At 45.1% G+C, this 16425-nt stretch overlaps 1 protein-coding gene across 2 annotated transcripts in view; it reads right to left on the reverse strand.

Annotated features, from left to right (window-relative positions):
• Window positions 1-494: 494 nt before the first annotated feature.
• The window catches only part of ankhd1 (ankyrin repeat and KH domain containing 1), a 54074-nt gene continuing 38143 nt past the window's right edge, over window positions 495-16425 (reverse strand). Inside the window, exons 4-34 of one of the 2 annotated variants that reach the window (XM_053648168.1) lie at window positions 16208-16355; window positions 15797-15944; window positions 15335-15568; window positions 15106-15200; window positions 14564-14801; window positions 13218-13409; window positions 13001-13110; window positions 12814-12901; window positions 12135-12262; window positions 11370-11513; window positions 11130-11232; window positions 10115-11002; window positions 9871-10004; window positions 9634-9745; window positions 9408-9553; window positions 9084-9226; window positions 8751-8964; window positions 7979-8154; window positions 7719-7881; window positions 7509-7604; window positions 7290-7406; window positions 6915-7080; window positions 6302-6800; window positions 5836-5991; window positions 5605-5754; window positions 3809-5466; window positions 3233-3406; window positions 2880-3134; window positions 2595-2770; window positions 1233-1397; window positions 495-1085 (exon numbers count right to left, since the gene is read on the reverse strand). In XM_053648168.1, the coding sequence (XP_053504143.1) occupies window positions 1026-1085; window positions 1233-1397; window positions 2595-2770; window positions 2880-3134; window positions 3233-3406; window positions 3809-5466; window positions 5605-5754; window positions 5836-5991; window positions 6302-6800; window positions 6915-7080; window positions 7290-7406; window positions 7509-7604; window positions 7719-7881; window positions 7979-8154; window positions 8751-8964; window positions 9084-9226; window positions 9408-9553; window positions 9634-9745; window positions 9871-10004; window positions 10115-11002; window positions 11130-11232; window positions 11370-11513; window positions 12135-12262; window positions 12814-12901; window positions 13001-13110; window positions 13218-13409; window positions 14564-14801; window positions 15106-15200; window positions 15335-15568; window positions 15797-15944; window positions 16208-16355 (7276 nt within the window). In that variant the 3' untranslated portion in view covers window positions 495-1025. Of the gene's footprint in view, window positions 1086-1232; window positions 1398-2594; window positions 2771-2879; window positions 3135-3232; window positions 3407-3808; window positions 5467-5604; window positions 5755-5835; window positions 5992-6301; window positions 6801-6914; window positions 7081-7289; window positions 7407-7508; window positions 7605-7718; window positions 7882-7978; window positions 8155-8750; window positions 8965-9083; window positions 9227-9407; window positions 9554-9633; window positions 9746-9870; window positions 10005-10114; window positions 11003-11129; window positions 11233-11369; window positions 11514-12134; window positions 12263-12813; window positions 12902-13000; window positions 13111-13217; window positions 13410-14563; window positions 14802-15105; window positions 15201-15334; window positions 15569-15796; window positions 15945-16207; window positions 16371-16425 lie in introns of both variants that reach the window. The other variant, XM_053648167.1, reaches the window with a different exon arrangement.

A 16425-nucleotide genomic window follows, 5' to 3' on the forward strand; every position in this document is an offset into this window, starting at 1 on the left:
TCCAAAAACACTGAAAAAGACATTTCTACAATTACTTTTATAGCCAAATGTTAAAGCTTCAAAGTAATACTGCTATAAGGATCCTATAACTTGTTGAATGGCACAGCTGGCTCCAACCTAGAAAACAAACCAAAAAGCTTTTAAAGAAATCATTTATGACATGATAGTTTAGACATAAAATATAAATAATAATCTAGAGGTACAAACAGAAAAAAAATATTAATCATATATCTCAAATTGATGTTTCTGACCTGGAACAGTTAAGGATGACTATGGTTTTGGTTTTTAATAAAATACCATTTGTTTCTGGGTTTTGTTCCTTGAGCCAGGTTAGAGGCCTGTTTTTATTTTTTTCTAAGACCTTTCTCTGTGGTGGACCGTAAAGTGTGTAATTGCACCCCTATCCACACAGCTGTCCTTTCTGCAAATAATATAAACATCGTGAATAACTCTGTCTACAACCACTGCAAATTAGAGGCATGACACCACCTGTATACATTTCCAACTTTTTATTGAATATTAAGGTAAATATTTCACATTAATACAGGCTACATAAAGTAGAGCCACTATACGACATGAAATTTACTCTCATTTTAACCCTTTTTCAGTATGTAAACAATTATACATGTATTTACCACTCTAAAAGGTCTGATTTCTCTCGTTGTGTAATCTAGTTCTTGGCCGAGTATAAATAGCGCACTGTCCTATTGAGCCCTGCAGACCAAGAACGCTTTACGTGGGGCTTAAATGTCAAAATGGCTATACTACTCAAAATGTATCCTGTTGAACAGGCAATCGATTTGTTCATAGACAGTGGTAAACACGTTAAAGCCCACACTGGATTCTCTCTTCTTTTTTTTTGTTAGGCACATCAAAAGGTGTCCGTCTCTCAAATTTAATGAAACTCTGTTTAATTTTTAAGGGGACACGCCTAGGTTAACGTTTTGGTAATTAGGTAATTATCTTGTTCTTTAACGTGTATGTCTTGTTACTGCTCCTATGCCTCTCCGTCTCTAGGTTTGTGTTTAGTTGACATGATTCAGATGCACATTTCCCACATGTGGGGCCCAAGTCCCAGGCCACACCTGAAACGAAAAGGTGGACAATCAGAAAGGAAGTTCAATCAGTAATCTTCACATTGATGCCTTAATCAGTCAAAGTGTAAATGTACTGCAGCTACAGATTTCTTGATCTTCTTGTTAATTGCTGATAAGGCTACTCGGTATTGTTACCTGCTGTGGGTCTGAATTCTCAGCCGAGCTGGGGACAACTTTTAAGATGGGGTTCCAGGCAGGGTCAGTGGTGTGGAGCCCATTGTACATGGGGCCTCCAGGAGCCTCGGCCAACTGTGGGTGAGGAGGGATCATTGTACCTCCATACATCGACATTGGCAACCCCTAATCATGAAGAGAAAGAAGAAGAGAAAAAAAAACCCAGCAGTTCAAAAACACTCGTTAATAGTTATTAATATTACATTAGAACTTTAGAAAATCAAGTATATTAACACAGGGCTTGTTTCAAGTACATTACAGCAAAATCCACTTTCAGATGTTTTTTTTCACAATTTTACTTCCTGAAATTTGTCAATACCAAAGCAGGGCAGAAAACCAGGAGTAGAACAATGTCACAAAATACAGCTTTAGTCCAAAATAAGTTTTTTGCCTGTTCATTGACATTAAAATTGGGGCAGTATGATTTTTGCTCATAACATTTTAAAAGTTATTTAAACGATTGGACACACATTATGACCTAATTTCTAAGAAGCCTTTAGAGGCCATGCCTTATTTTTTTTTCCCCCCTTAATTTTCATCTGATCACCACATAATAAAAGATGTTTTCATGTGATCTTGACATAACAAAAGGCTGTTTTCTCAAGACGTAATTTTACCACGAGAAAATCTCACGCCTTCTGGATGGAACTGGTGTTGCATGCACGCTGGAGTCTTCACCATCGCAGTCATAAATTACCTGCTGTAGAGATGGATGCTAGAGAGAGGGGGTGTCCCCTTCTCAAGTGTCGCACACTTAATGTGGAAGCTGTCAATTACTGACAGAGCTATTTCAGCTGGAATGAGTCCCTGATCAAAGTAAAAACAAATTTGTTCATCCATGATGCTTTGAAATTGTGCTAAGCTTTTGCTACCTCCAGAACAATAAAAGGAACACATTATTTAGAATACACAGAAAAATGAAGTGATGCTCGTGAGAAAACAACTTTTGTTATGTCGAGATCACAAGAAAATTAAAGTTGAGATCATGGAAAAACAAGAAAGAAAAAAAAAATACATGGTCTCTTACGGCTTCTGTAAATATCAGTAATGTAAAAATTAAAAAATGCAAAAATAAATAATAAAGTTGTTTCCCCCTTTTCATTATAAGTCTTGAGGTTCAACTGGGGGGCATGCAAGAGAGGAGAATATTGGAATTTATTAAATTACTGTTTAATATATTTTAGTTGTGTCTAAGCATTAAACGTTATTTATAACCTTTTTTTTGTTTACCATTTTGCACCACTACTGTAGAATGACTCAAATGCGATTTTAAAAGCATTTTTAATGACAGCACATTGCAGGTGTTCTCAGTGCTACTCAAACCTTTGGAAAGTCCATGAAGTTAGTGGGCATGGGCTGGTGAAAGGTGTTAGATGGAGCCACAATGCCAGTGTCATCTCGCTCCATAGCCTGGTGCTGGGAGAAGGCCGACTGCTCCTGCAGCTGCTGGTGCATCACGGGTCCTCCCATCATGGGCTGAGACCAGCCTGACATTGCTTCTACAGAGAGGTGCAATGAAGAGAGAAAACAGGGGTTTAAATATGTACATTTACACAATAGACTGGCTCAAGCTGGTGAAGGAATAAAATTTCTCCTCAGTTCACTCACCGGAGCCACTGCCCACTCCGAAAGACCAGATGCCACCCTGTCCAACTGGCGGCGTGTAGCTGGTGGGCAGCATGGTGTGGTTGACGGAGCCAGTCTGCCGGATCCGAGCCAGACGCTCTGTCCCGATGGGTGGGGGCACTTTGCGGTCCTGCTGACTGGAACTGCTAGGCTTGGCTTGGATCAGCGCAGGTGTCACGGTGGATGTGCACAAAGGGGAAGATGCTCCAGACGACACCGAGGGCACCGGAGACTCACCTAAGAAACACAGACGATAAAATGCATTTGTCAGAAAAAATCTGCCTGCATGCCATTTTCAAGGTAAAGCCACATAAAGGGACAGCTCTACAGCATACAGGACGTGGAGGCGCTCCAAGGATGAGGGGAGAAGTGCTGGCGGCTGAAAGAGGGCGTTCCTACAGGAGCCGGGCCCTGTAGGAAAACAGGACTGGCAGACATGCTTGTGGCAAAGCTGGTGAGCGCGGTGGAAGAAGAGATGGAATTGCCTGAGGGGTCCATGGGGTGCATGCCTAAGGAACAAAGAGACCACACGGATAGACAGAATATGACATGAGCTTAGTTTAACAATAAGATAGTGTCAGTAAATGACAAGAAAACCACCAAAAAAAAGCACAGGTAAGTTTCATAGTTAGATTTTAAAATGTAAAATTTTCAATTTAAAAGTTAGAAATGTATTTGGTTGATTTCCAACAGGCATTATCATCACATTTTGTCAATCTCAACTGGTGTTTTGTTGGACAAGCAGTGCACTATGCAGAATGTTACTCTACTGCTTTTGAGAAAGCAACACAATTTATCGTGATACTGGACACAAAACATGTAGCAGAAAAAAAATAATAATAAGCATAGTCAAATTTAGACCTGACTTTTAAAGCAATTTGACAACTCCAAGTTCTTTTAAGAGGACTCACCAATGGGACTAGAGACGACTCGCTGGGAGGTGCAACGATATCCTGGGGCCTTTGAGCCATCAGGTGGGGGCATGGTGCTCTCCATCTGCCCAATCCCTCCCATGTATGCAGGTGGTGCACTGTAGGGCTGTTCTGGCGGAGTGCGAGCTGGAAGGTGACAGGCCCCCCACACCTGGTTGTTGCCCACCTGGTTGCTGTCGAAGATGCTCGAAAAGTGATTGAAAAGAGCGGCAGGGCCGAAGTTGGGCGGCAGCTGAGCTTTGCCACTGTGAAGGTGTACCTGTGAGCCGTTTATCATGCCCATAGTCGAGGATATCTGAAGCGAAGGGGGTGGCATGCTAGCCGTGGCTAAGCTAGGCTGGGTAGGCTGCTGTTGCTGCTTAAGTGACTCCTGTGTTGCACCCGGGGGCACGAAAACAGACTGCTGCTCCTGCAAAGGGGCTCCAGGTCCCATGGAGTAGTACGTCGTTGGGGGCTGTAAGCGAGTCGATGTCCCAAGTGCAGCAGGTGTGGTGTAGTGAGGTAAGGTGCTGCTGGTGTTTGCAACTGTGCTGCTGACCGTGCTGGGCGGTACAGGACGAGGGAGGGGCAGGGTGACACCTGGTTGGACTGTAGAGGAGGAGCTTGGTTCTGTGCTGGAGGTGAAGGACAAGGGCAGTTGCTGTCTGCCCTCGGCCTGGACAGGCAGTGCAGGCTGTGCAGAGGGAGATGCAGGGAAGTGCAGGGGGGTCGAGGGGCTGGAGCCCTCACACGTTGCACTAGAAACAGGAACAGCCAAATCAGCCCCCGGCTTCTCTTTCGCAGGCGTACCAGCAGGAGTGGATTCTGTTTTCTGGGCTTGGGTATGCTGTGTAGGTAGGGCGATGGGGGCATGCATAGGTGGAGGGGTCGTGGGAGTGGTGGGAGCACAGCTGAGGGGAGCAGGAGGGGCCTGCGCAGCAGGAGTATTGCTCGCAGTGGTGGTGATGGCAGGCGCCACTGTAGGCTTGGGCTCGGCAGAAAAGAGCTGCTTCCTTACAGAGGTGGGTGTAGGTGTTTTGGAGGGGGCAGTGCTGGGGGGAGAGGCAGTGGAACCAGGGGCAACGTTAGCACTCGACACCATTGCAGGGTGCTCAGCAGTAGCAGGGGCAGAGCTGGAAGGGCGGAGGGCCGCATTATTGCCGCTGTGTTTGGGGGAGCTGTTAGCACTGCCAGGGCTCACAGGACGCACAGGGAACGGGCCCCATGTGTTGGGCGAGGGAGAGAAGGTGCCGCCAAACTGTGCCATTGGCAGACGTGGGTGACGAATCTGGTGCATGGTCTGCGCTGCAAGCAGGGCCAACTGGGGGTGTGTGTAGGCCAACGGTGGTAGTGAGACAAACGGAGGTCTAACACCAGGTGCCATATTTTTGCCCATTTTGCCAGCCTGCTGAGTGGTTGAGTTGGAGGAGGACTGGAAGGACATGCTGGAGGAGGGCACAACTGAAGACAGGCCTTTGGAACTGGCCGCGGTGGTGCTGGTAGCCCCTGTGGAGGTGGTATAGGTGGAGCCAATTTTGGTGTTGGTACCGGGCTGACGAATGTGGTTGCGAGGTATCAGGTCCTCTAGCTCTTTGGCAGGGTCCTGGATAAGCGCATTGATCAGTTGGACAGCATGTCGTGTGGACTCTGTGCCACCTCTGAAAAACAGTGGACAGAGTGTGTAAGGGATTGCATGTATAACACACCTATGCAGAGACATCCAATAGTAACCCAAATGAAGTATGTGACTAAACAAGATTAAGAAATGAACTGAAGTAGAAATTAATTCCAGCCACCTGATGGTGATCATTCTCTCGCCATTTTTGTCTTTCTGTTTGTCAACATCTATGTGTGCACCCGTCACATCTTGAATGGCTGTGATATTGCAGCCACCTCTGCCCATGATCCGAGACACCACAGAGGCTGGAACAGAAAGTTTCTTTGACCTGAAAACACATCAAATTTGAGTGTTTGAACCCTAATAAGGAAGCAGGAAACGGACAACAGCTCATGACTTTGTCACTTACCTTCGTACGACCTCTTTCCATCCCTCCTCTCTCTTCTGGCCCCTTTTAGGACTGGTGAGGTTCATCTTACTGTTGGGTGAGGTGACTGGCAGTGAAATGGTCTTGAAAGATGAGGGCAGGGAACTGGGAGTCATGTCACTAATAATCTCATGAGATCTGCAGGAAAAAGGAACACGGATAACATTATACTACTGAAACTATACTGCATGAAAAGGTCAATACAATAAATTAATATTTCACATACTTCAGGGGAAAAGACTAGAGCTCTTGTACTATAACACATTCTCTTTCTAATGATGATTACAAGTTCAAAATCAAACACAGCCTGTTCTAAGGCTCCAGATGCATCCTAACGACTTACTGCAGCTGTGACACATGAATCGTTTTGCTCCAATAGCAAATCAGTTCAACCCAAATTGCACAACAAGCATTAGAGATTTCTGCCTAAGCTGGTCAAAGCTCTTACTTCTGTTGTGGTTTGGAAATGGACACGGTGACCTTCTCTTCCCGAGAAATGGGGTGCAATAGGCCGTGCCTCTTCTCAGACATAGGGAGAGGCTGGCTGGACCCTGTTGGAGCGGAGGAAGAGAATGAAGTGGATGAAGATGATAGGTCAGCCAGGTCCTGGCTTTTACTACCATTGCTGCTTTCGCTGTTGCAGTCTGTGCTGTCCAGGTTGTCTGAGTCACTGGTGCCTCCAGGTGCCCCACCGCCTCGTGGTTCACCGTGGATCTTGTTTTTGTCTGCCTTTTGTTGCGCTAACGCCACCTGAGGGTCCTGTAGGATGATGGGCTCACTGGGCATGTCCTTGGTCTTGTTCTTTTTATTCTTTCGGTTGGTGCTGGGCGTAGTAACCAAGCTGGCACGCTTCTTGCCAAAGGCATTGGTGAAGGTGGTGGAGGTGGCAGAGATGCCAATGGTGGTGGTGGTTGTGGCGCTTGGGGGCTCAATGGGAACCTCTAGCTCTGCAAAGGTAGACAAAGAAACCATCAAAAGTGAAAACGATACAATGTTAAAATATTTGAAGAAATATATATATACACACACATCAAGGAAAAAAGAAAAAGTAATTCCTATACCTTCAGCAGAGTCCTCCTTCTGGTCTTGTGTCTCAGAAAATGTGTCCTTCACTTTTGCCTCCTCTTCTTCAAGCTTTTTCTTCTGTTCCTCCTTCTTCTTCTTGCGTTTCTCTTTGCGCTTCTCTCTTTTTGCTGCCAGAGCTTGTTTTTTGTTTTCTTCACGGGACTATGGTTGAACAAAAAGAGGGGAAACATGGAACTGATTCACCCTATACCTCACCGAATGTTTTCTATCAGATGAAGGAAGGGTCATTGTTATTGTGGTGCACTGCCACTATATTGACCCAAAAACTCAAACTCCTAATCAGAACTTCAAGCCTAAAGCATGGTCTAAATCAAGCCTAAAGCACGGTCTAAATCAACATCAAGACACACCTTCTCAATATCAAGTTCCTTGAGCAGAATACTGGCATTCTTGTTAGCCTCAGCAGCCTGCTGGTCTTTGGCTTTCACGATGGTTTCCATGCACTGATGACACTTCTTCAGCAGCTCCTGGATGCAAGACAAAAAGTCACTAAAACATTCACATCAAAATTCAAACTTGCATGCTATAAACTTAACCTGTTTGTTCCAAAAACTTATTTCAGTCCATACCTTGTCTGCAATGGTGGCGATGTATCTCATGCACTCAATGTCAGAGGGGAACTGATTCACCTCCTTCACTAAATACTGGACCACTTTCACGTGCCCCTAAAAAAATAAAAACAAAAAGAGTCAGAATTGTTCCTGTTCAGAATTTAAAAATGTGACATTTATGCACCTAACTGCATATTCAGGGAATCAGTATCCCCGAGTTCAACCTACCTTTCGGAATGCTGCCATAAGAGGTGTGATCTTGCGGTTGTCCGCTGCATCCACGTCAGCACCTGCCTGTACCAGCAGCTGCACGACATCAAAATGCCCCCCATTTGCAGCCAGCCACAGAGGAGTGTTCCCCTTCTTATTACGCACATCAATGTGAGCCCCTCTACAGGAGGAGATACAAGAAATAGCGGTACGATCACCTAACACTGACTAATAAAAGTACGGGTTTGTAAAAGAACACTGCCGGTTCTTCTAGTCACCTGTTAATGAGAAGCTCACAGAACTTGTAGTGGCCCTTGTCTGCAGCGATAGTGAGGGCGGTGTCACGAGAAGAAGGGACAGGAGGGGCGTTAACATCAGCACCTTTATCCAGCAGAACACGGCCCACCTCGGCATAACCACCAGATGCAGCTTCCATAAGAGGGGTGAGTCCCGTCTGAGACAGATAGGTTCGAAATTACTCCAAAGCACAGTGACCCGAAACAGTCGACCAAACTTAAAGATGTAGTTGGGCTCTTTTTCAACCAACTTGAGAGACAACTGGAAGGTGAATCATTATTCCATCACTAAGACATTGCTGTTCAATTTCAGAAATGCTTGGATTAATATTGTTCCTTACATGTTGCTGAATGTTGTAAAACGATTTTGTCAATGCTAACAATACAACAAATACTGGTTTTAGAATTAAATTTTATTTTAATTTCAGCTAATGACTGTTTAAAAATATTGAGCAACCTGTACACTAAAAAATATTTATGAACAGTGCTGATAGTCCAACCCTCAACTAACAAATGGTACTAATCGTGAGACAAAAAAACATACAACTGGAACCTTTGATACTAATTCCTAGTTTTTTGGTGACAAAAGTACCAGTGCCTTGTGCGGTCAAAAATAAAAACAGTTTTAGAAAAATACAACAGTCAGGTATACCAGCAAATATCACCCTCGCGCCACAATTAATTTAGAATTTTTTTTTTTTTTTTTAAATCTGAACACAACGGACTATCATTAAGGATGTTAGTGGTAAATGACCTTGGCGCGATGCTCCACATTAGCCTTGCGGTCCAGCAGCAGACTGACGACCTCAGCTCGACCCTGGAAGCAGGCCAGCGTCAACGCGGTGTTGCGATTGGTTTCAATCTGAGCGTTGATGTCAGAGCCCATGTCCAGCAGCAGCTTCACTGCAGGTACATGGCCGTTCATGGCTGCCAACATCAAGGGAGAGATGCCCAGCTTGCTGCCCGTCCTAAAAGAAAAAAGTCAAACAGATGAACCGAAATATGATGATTTCCAAAGTCCAACACGGTCACTCCTCAAAGTCAAGAACAGAAACACGGTCACTCCGGATAGATATGGTTGTCTGACCTGGAATTGATCTCAGCTCCAGCATTGAGGAGAATCTTGATTATGTTGACGTATCCTCCTGAAGCTGCCAGGCTAAGCGGGGTGTAGTCGGACACGTTTCGGTGCTCCTTATTAGCACCACGTAGAAGCAATAGTTCCACCACCTGCAGACACAAAACTAGAGGTTACTTTCCCTACTGAATAACAAAGCAACGGACAGAAGTAGGGGGATTTCTGTTGTCCAAGAGGTCTAATATTCTGACAGTCCATAAGGCAATACACGTTTGGGTTTAACACAAATCTGCACTTCTGAAGCGAGGAATATTTTTGGATTTGTGTAAACACCTCTTGTCTGCCGCCTGAGCATGCCAGGGAGAGAGGGGTGTCTTTGGTCCTTTCAGACTGAGCCTCGATGTCTCCTCCTTTGTCCAGAAGGATCTCAACAACGCCGACGTGACCCGCTGTGGCAGCCAGGATCAAAGGAGTGAAGCCTGTAGATAGAGAAGTCAATTGGGTAAGAAAGATTTTGCAGATTTAAGGTACATGTAGAGGAGTCTGAGAGGAGCCCTACCCTTTTTATCCCGGTGCTCAATGTTGGCGCCACGCGCAATGAGCACCGACACCAGCTCTTCATGGCCACCTGCACAGGCCAGAGTCAGAGCCGTGTCGTGATTGCTCTCCGTCTGAAAAACAAAGACATGACAGTCAAACCTTTCTATTGAGTAAAACAAACAGAAAAAATACCAAATCTGACTAGTTAAACCATAGTAGCAACTTGTGTGGGGTAACGAGTTAACCCAGAGCTTACATGTGCATCGATGTCTACAGATGGATAGAGTGGGAGCATGGAGGGTGGGGAGACAGTGTTCATGGGCGTCTGTGCTGTGGGCTGAGGTATGGGTGAGGTTGTAGTGTTTAACATAGGCACTCTGCTGCTCACTGCTGCAGATAAGAATCAAAGCATGAGTGTCATTACTTACAAAGAAAAAAAGTGACAACCACACATATAGATCCAAAAACATAAAGAAAGAAACCACTGACTCTAAACTTACCTGCCATGATGTCGTCCAGCGTGTCTGTGAGCGTCTGTGCGGGCGTGGCCACCATGAGGCCATCAGGTGCCTGTGCGAGGAGACCAGGCCCGAGTCCAGACAGCTGCTGGCCCAACATTACCCTCTGCAGGTCTGGGCTGCTGCTGCCTGGGTACTCTGCGCTGCCGAAGTCTGTGGACTGCTGTGCATTCATAGGCTGAATGGGGACGAAGCTGGACTGTAGCGGTGGAGGTGGGGGGCCCTGTAGGCTGTGGGGCTGAGGAGGAGGCGGTGGTGCTGGTTGTTGTCCTCCCTCTCGGTAAAGGATGGTGTCCACCTGCGGGAGCTCGGCATAGTCACCGTCTTCCTCATCCTCATCCTCGTCGTCATCTTCACCCTCCTCGTCATCCTCATCAGCAGGGAGTATCTGGTGGTCCTCGATGTCGTTGCCGTCCTCGCACCCCGTACTGGAGCCCAGCTGCGTGGCCTGCGGTGGCAGGGGCGTGCCGGGCGCCTCCACCCCTGCCGCCTGGCCCGGCTCCTCCTTCATCTTGCCTTCCATGTACTCTTTGGTGAACTGCTGCTGCGTCTTGAGCTGCAGCTGCCGCTCCACCTTCTGCAGCTCCTTCAGGATCTTCTTCTTCTTCTGGACCTGCTCCTCACGGCTCTTCTTCAGCTCTTCGATCTTGTCTTTGGTGAGCGGCTCACCCTGTATTAGCTCCAGCGACTGCAGTTGGGCCTTCTCGATAGCGCTGATGCGTTGGCCCAGCTCGTTTAACTTGCCTTCCGTTTCCTCAACAATGCACTCGAGGGGCTGGTACGGGTGGAATGGAGGGAGGAGGTCAGCATCCAGCCCCCCTGTGGCCACAGTGCTGCTCTGCAGGGTGCTCAGTCGTTGCTTGGACATCCCTATAAAGCAGACCACAGACTGAGATCAAGATCATAGAAAATCCCTTGAACAAAAAAAAAACACGTACATTTGACCTCGCTGCCATTTCGGCACATTCTGGCTGGTGACCACACTAATGACACAGACCTTTGTTTGTGACGGGTGGGGGTGTGGCAATGGTGGAGGGCACGCTGTCTGGCTCCTGAGGGGGTACCACCATGGCCAGAGCTTGGAATGGGACTCGAGGAGCCTGCATGTATACATGAACAGGAAACAAACCTCTTGTTAGATAGTCTAGCTTTTGTTCTTCAGACATATACACAAGCTTGCATAATCCTCTGCAAATGATGACATTCTTGTCAAACGGAGAGTGATGCATCTTCTAACCTGAGACGTGTCATGGGAAGGGGGCGTGAGTTGAGACAGATCCGGTGCGGGGACTGACAAAATGTTGTTTGGGTAGTCTAGTAGGTAGGACACCACATTAGTGTGACCACCCTTAGCAGCTTCAATCAGCATCGTTGAGCCGTCCTATGAGGAAGAGGTAAACGATTAATTAGCATCTGATACAGCAGATACACAATGAAGGAAGAGACAATGAACATTAACTGATGGACTCAAATATTAGTTTACTCTACTCTTCTTTTTCTTTTCAGAATACAAATTATAAATTCTCCAAATAAGTATTTGTCATGATCAGACCCATACTTCTTTGCAGTAGCTAGACTTGGGATATACACTAAAAATCATATGAGGAATATTTTTATATGCCACCTTTAAATCTGTACTACTATTCCTACAGTTAATAATAAAATATGTCCTTATAAATGTTTTGATTTTTATTTACTGAATCCCACTTGTTCAGCCTATGGTGTGTTAGCTACTACATTAGGGTTAGGTATATTGTGATGTGCCTCTTTACTGCAGACGATAAAACAAATCGTCTGCGATTTTCTAATTTTACCATTCAAGTGGAAAATGGGTTACAATATAATGACGTATCCTTCATAAAATGTATTCTCTCTCTCTGTTTTATACTTCATACTAATGTACAAGAAATGAAAAATTGCAAATAAACTGGCAAAGCAAAATCACGGGACATCGATATCGCCCGAACCTAGCAGTAGCAAGGGAGATGGAGCGTGAACTCACCTTCAGTCTGTGAGTAGGGTCTGCACCATGAGCCAGCAGCAGCTCCACCACGGCCAGGTGACCTCCAGCACAGGCGAGCGACACCACTGTGTGATCATTATTGGCTGTGGCTCTGTTCACATTAGCACCTACAGGCACACAAGTTATTAATCAGAGGAATCCAAAAAACATTAGACATTGCTTTGATTAGTCTTGACATTTAACCATAGCATTTAGGTATACAATCATGTGCAATTAAGCTGTGTTCTCCTGATTGTTGTTATTATTATTTTATTTTTTTTAAAACAACATTCTGACCATCTAAAAGCTAGCCAATGTGTCTTTTTATAACTGCTGCTCATGCTGCCACATGGGGCTGAGTAACACCCTTGGAGTAAAGTGCTACCTACCTTCTTCTGCATACATGAGCTTACAGTTGCCCAAAGTTATTTCTAACCATCTTTTGTTAATATACCTGTGATACAAATATTCAGTACGGGAATCACTACAAAATCAAAATCACGAGAAATCCCGGAAGCTGTTTATATTGCTAAGAAAATTTCACGTTCAAAATGTAATATTACAAATTAGCAGTGATGTAAGATACGCTGTAAGTTGGGTTATGATAATGATGTATCCTTCATAAAATGTATTCTCTATATAAAATGTATGCTTTACCAGCTAGCATCCAGCTTCATACCTTTACTGATTAGAAACTGCACAGTACAAAGATGTCCTGCTCTGGCTGCTTTCATCAGTGGAGTCCTTCCACCTTCCGACTCATGTTCCTATAAAAAAATAAAATGAAATAAAAAATTCAGGCAAGCAGAGTTAAAGTCAAAGACATTATCACACAGTTGGAAGAAAAGGGGGGCGGGGGCACTCACAAGGTCAGCTCCAGTCTGAAGCAGCACGTCGGCCACGTCCGTGTGTCCGTTTTCACAGGCATACGTCAGCGCTGTGTCCCCCGTGGCTGTCGTGGCATGGACATTAGCTCCTAAACACAGGGGACCACAGAGGAACAGCGACAGTCAAGAGATACAAATCCCTGTACAACGGCAGCTACTTATAATATACTTGAGTAATTTCAAACGGTATCCTCACCAGCAGCCAGCAAGTACTTGACCAGCTCTAGATGACCCTCCTGCGCAGCCTCCATGAGAGGAGTGGAGCATCCGAGCTCGATGTCTGCACCAGCCTTGATGAGGAAGTCGGCCACCTCCAAGAAACCCCCGCAGCAGGCCAGAGTTAGCGCGGTCTCCTGCGTCTCCTCTGTCTGAGCGTTGATGTTTGCACCTAATCACAGCACACCAGTCATAAGCTGCACCTCTTGACAACATGCTCATAACTAATATAGAAGGAACATAGAAACAATAATAATAATAATAATAAAAAATGCAGATGTGGCATATAGAAAATAAACCACACAACCAAGCGGCACTGTGAAATTAAATCTGATTACTTATAACATTTAGTATTAAACTGCTTTCCTTTCCGATGATTTTATACTACCAAATAAATAAGAATGCAATAACAACTATAAAAATAAATGTTGCTGGTTTGTTTGAAAATTTTTGCACGTTGGATTGACTACCTGCATTTTTGTTGCTACTATAATTAGGAAAATACCGTATTTAATTTCTCTCTCATGTCCAAATATGGTATAAGCTTATCTGCTGAATACTACATCATATTGGGTTTAGTTTACATTCACAGCATTTGTATTATATAGTTTCCTTTTACACTACCTGTTATAACGGACACGTCCGTACTGGAACTGTGTACTGATAGGTACTACACGGTCACTGACTGTGCCTATCGTCCTGTTTTACTAGTTACTGTACTGTCTTGTGCTGGCGTTCATTCGGACGTGCACTTTACATAGAAATGTGTAGGTCGTATTTAATTCTGTCTCAACTCATGTAGTCCTGTATTGTGTTTATGTAGTTTCACCGTGTACTATACAAGCTGTATATGGTTCAAATGACAATAAAGCCACTTGACTTGACTTGAGGATTTACTCACAGTATTGCTTTCTTGTGACTGATATTTACTTGGACCTTGTGTTTTTAAGGCTACGCAAGATCCATGTAAAAATCTGTACCATCCACCATAGTAAGGCTGAATCCCGAACAGCTTCGTATTCACTATAAATGCTTGCTACATAGGATGGTGGGGGTCATCCATTTTATGTGTGTGTATGTGTGTGTATATATTTTTTTTTTTTTGTTGTTGTTGTTTGTTTGTTTGTTTGTTTGTCTGTCTACAACACCGATTTCAAACATTTAATCATATACCTTCAGATCAAAATGTTTTTCAGACCATGAGAAACATTTCAGTCAAGTGTCTCCAAACGTTTGACCAGTAGTGTACACGAAGAGTTTGTTCTGCTCTCCAATCGGAAAATCCAGCTAATGAAACAATGCCGTGGTGGGAATCTGTGCGTGTACCTTGTGCCAGGAGCAGAGCCACCATTTCCTCGTGACCCTCTCGTGCAGCCTCCATGAGGGGTGTGTATCCCTCATCGTTGACCTCCTCCAGATTGGCCCCCCTCTCAATCAACAGTGCCGCAAGCTCCACGTGCCCACCGCAGGCTGCCAGGGTCAGCGGCGACTCGAACGAATCCGCCGGCATGTTCACCTGTGCACCGCTGTCCAACAGCAACCGCGCCACCTCTACGTGTCCGTCCTGCACGGAGCACAGAAGAAAACCTTGTGAGCCACACACTGAAGATTGAGCGGCTAGAAAGAAGTATTTTGGCATGGACACAATTCTCATGCATCAGGGTGTTTCCTTTTATGGCGCATACTGTGATTGTTACACCCATTAGCAGACACACACACTACAGTATGACTAAATCGCCCTCTTTCATGTGCTCTCAGTGAAAATAAAAAACAGTCCAAATATACAGTAAAAACAAAAACAGTCCAAAAGGAAGTATAAATGTGCATTTACGTGTGAATGAACTGAATAAAGAATGCAGTGTTCTCACCATGCAGGCTTCCATGAGTGCTGTGTGCATCTCGTCCGTCTTGTGTTCCTGGTCAGCTCCTGCCTCCAAGAGAAACCGCACCATGTCCAAATGCCCTGTATTAAAGCCAGAGGACTCACACTCTGCCTTTCCACAGTATAAACGTTTACTTTTTCATTAAAATAATTTTTCATAGGCAAATAACTATAATTTGCTATAAACTGAGTGCACTGGTTATTCTGACACACACCTTTATAGCAGGCTAGTGTGAGCGCGCTTTCCTTGAACTCATTGGAGTGTGTGTTGATCCCTGCTCCATACTCCAGGAGCACACGCGCCACCTCCACATGCCCCGCGCTAGCTGCCTCCATCAAGGGCGTGTGGCCGTTCTCGTTGTGATCTTCAATGTTGGCTCCCTCCTTTAGCAGGACCTTTACCACATCCAGGAAACCACCAGCACAAGCGTACGTCAGCGCCGTGTTACCTACAAAACAACCAAAAGCTGCTAATGTTAATTCTACAAACACAGTTCATAAAGCGAAACAAATTCAAATGATGAAATCATGTTGGCCATTTTGCTTGTGATGTTTGTGATTTTTAAAGTGGGATCCGGCGTTTGATGTCACAACCAATATGGACGACATGTAAATAAGCTAACTTTAGAAAAAAATGACTCCTTTAGGACACGGTCATCCAAAAGAATTGATTGTACCTGAAGAGGACTGTGCGTTGACATCTGCCCCATGCACAAGGAGCAGTTTGACAATGTCTACGTAACCACCGCTAGCAGCAGCCATGAGAGGCGTGATGTCTCCCTTGATGCCTCGGTCCTCTACGTTAGCGTGCATGGCCAGCAAGACCTACATAAACAAAAAAAAATATATTTTTTTAAAGAAGACAACAAAATATTATTCAAGACAAAAATAGAACCAACTCTGAGTAAACACACAAATATTAGAATAAAAACGGTCATGCAGTTTGATAAAAGCTACTCTGTAGTGAGCACCTAGAAAGAAGAACAGACTTAGAAACACTCAGGAGTATTGCTTATGAGTGTAGTCGGTCAGCAGCAGCATAAAAAAAGCAGTGTGTGTGCATAAGGGAGGGGGTGTGTAAGCCCTACCTGTGCGAGCTCATAGTAACCAGCAGAGCAGGCCAGACAGAGCAGGCTCTCTCCTTCTTCTGTGTGCTCGTTGACGCTGTGGCCCTCGTCCAGCAGCTTCTTCACCGCGTTCACGTCTCCGTCGGAGCAGGCCTCAGGCAGGCTACGGCTAAAAATAACCAGACTGCTACAATTACCGCGACTGTGCAGGCAAAGCTAAGCTAGCTACGCTGACTGGC

This window comes from Ictalurus furcatus, chromosome 18, assembly GCF_023375685.1.
Source record: "Ictalurus furcatus strain D&B chromosome 18, Billie_1.0, whole genome shotgun sequence".
Classification (NCBI taxonomy): Eukaryota; Metazoa; Chordata; class Actinopteri; order Siluriformes; family Ictaluridae; genus Ictalurus; species Ictalurus furcatus.